The 1,824-nt window shown below is 35.4% G+C and overlaps 1 protein-coding gene across 2 annotated transcripts in view; it reads left to right on the forward strand.

The window, feature by feature from the left end:
• Positions 1-1,194: 1,194 nt before the first annotated feature.
• The window catches only part of LOC113281656 (shaggy-related protein kinase eta-like), a 5,116-nt gene continuing 4,486 nt past the window's right edge, over positions 1,195-1,824 (forward strand). The window contains exon 1 of one of the 2 annotated variants that reach the window (XR_003326317.1): positions 1,195-1,429. Coding sequence is in view for 1 of the 2 variants with exons in the window: in XM_026530444.1 (XP_026386229.1) it covers positions 1,322-1,429 (108 nt within the window). In the remaining variant the exon portion in view is untranslated. The remainder of the gene's footprint in view (positions 1,430-1,824) is intronic. The other variant, XM_026530444.1, reaches the window with a different exon arrangement.

The following is a 1,824-nucleotide window of genomic DNA, read 5'->3' on the forward strand; positions in this document are numbered from 1 at the left end:
AAGCTGAGAAGGAAATAAAGATTGAGTATTCAATTTTGGAGAGTTTGGTTTGATTTTGAAGTCGTTTTGCAGCCAAGAGAAGGCAGTGAAGAGAAGACAAGTTAATATAAAGGATTCTTAAATGCTACATACGGGCAACTCCAGATAAAGCTTGATTTAGAACTTGAGATAAACATGGAAACATTGGTCGAATATTCAAAGATTGGGTTTGTAAAACTTGGACGAAAAACCAGTTAAGAGAGTGAAGCTTCTTGCCGTTGATTTTGATAGTTAACAGTGCAGAAGATATGTACTCGAATTTATAAGTATATAAGCTATGTGTACTCAAATTTGTAAGCAGTGCAGCGGATATGTACTCAATATAATAAGGGTGTAGACACGCACACGTTTGGTAGTAGAGGGTATTATGATCATTTCAATGTTTTCAATTAATTTTGGACCTCCAGATAAAATAAAAATTCGGTTGGACCCTACTATAAATAACTTTATGGGCTTAGGACCAAACAAAAAATTTTCCTTATACGATTTGAGTGTCCACAAAGTATGATGTGTGTCAGTGTGTGTCAACTTCTACAGTTCAGTCAGTGAGCAAAGTAAAACACCAGAACATAAACGCTTTGTTTCAGTTAGAAGGTCATTATAGTAGTTTCATCATTAATTTTAAGCGAACAAAAAAGACTAACATCTTGTTTGTTTGTAGCTGACTCGGCGTCTGGATCTGAGTCAACCTCTGACTCGGGCCGAGTCAGCAGTCAGACCGTTTGTTTTGCATTTTGAGTCAGATCTGACTCGACCTATGACTCAGACATAACCCCTGATTCGGACCCATTTGAGTCAGGTAACAAAATACCCCTGACTCACGGGACCAAACCACTGACTCACATTTTTTGAGTCAGATGAGTCAGATCTGACTCAAAACAAACATATTGAGTCAAATCCAGATGAGTCAGGTGATTTTACTCAGATCCAGATGACTTAGATCCAGACGACTCAGATGAGTCAGGAGTAAACAAACATAGGGTAAGAAAAATAAAATTATCAAGTACCACCCCACTATTTCTATTACCAGATAAATTTATACCGTTCTCAGTTCTAAATGTTCCGCTGACTGTGGCCTGACAATATCAGAAACGGCATCCTGATATTATCACAACATAAATCTTATCTAAATAATTATTCAGAAGAAGAAAGAAAAATGGTGAAAGGAGTGTGAAAGTTGATGAGAGAGAGAGAGTAGGATATTGTATTTAGAAAGAGAGAGAGAGAAAATAGAAAGAGATTTTTAGGGCAATAGTTTTGTTTTGGAGTGCTGTAATACCACATGGCTTCGTTGCCGCTGGGGCCTAATCATCTACCAGAAAATGATGAAGGAGAAGGAGGAACAGTAAAGATCGTTCCTCCTCATCCTTCTAAAATGGAAACCGAAAAGGTATTTTTTTAATTTTCTTTTCCGATTTTATCATTTTTCCAGTTAGATTTTGATGTTTCTGGTTTGAGTTCGATCTCAAGTGATAAAACTGAGGGAGATCTCTTAATTTATTCATTTTCTTGTTATTGATCTATGAGGTATTATTCTCGTATTTTTAGTTCTTCTAACAAATTCGCTGGTCATTTCTAGTATATTAATATTTTTGTTTCATTTCTTAGATTTTTCTTTCGTGTAATAATGATTCTTGTTCTGATGACTAGGGTTTCCTTGTTTAGGTGTTTGATCTCTTTTTAGGTATATATGGTTTTGGTTGAGTTTAGGTTTTCTTGTGAAGAGAATAAACTTTTTGTTTGTCTTTCTACTTTGCTTTCTCATGGTGTTTCTTAATTTTTTTT

The sequence above is a fragment of the Papaver somniferum genome, chromosome 1 (assembly GCF_003573695.1).
Source record: "Papaver somniferum cultivar HN1 chromosome 1, ASM357369v1, whole genome shotgun sequence".
In the NCBI taxonomy this organism is placed as follows: domain Eukaryota; kingdom Viridiplantae; phylum Streptophyta; class Magnoliopsida; order Ranunculales; family Papaveraceae; genus Papaver; species Papaver somniferum.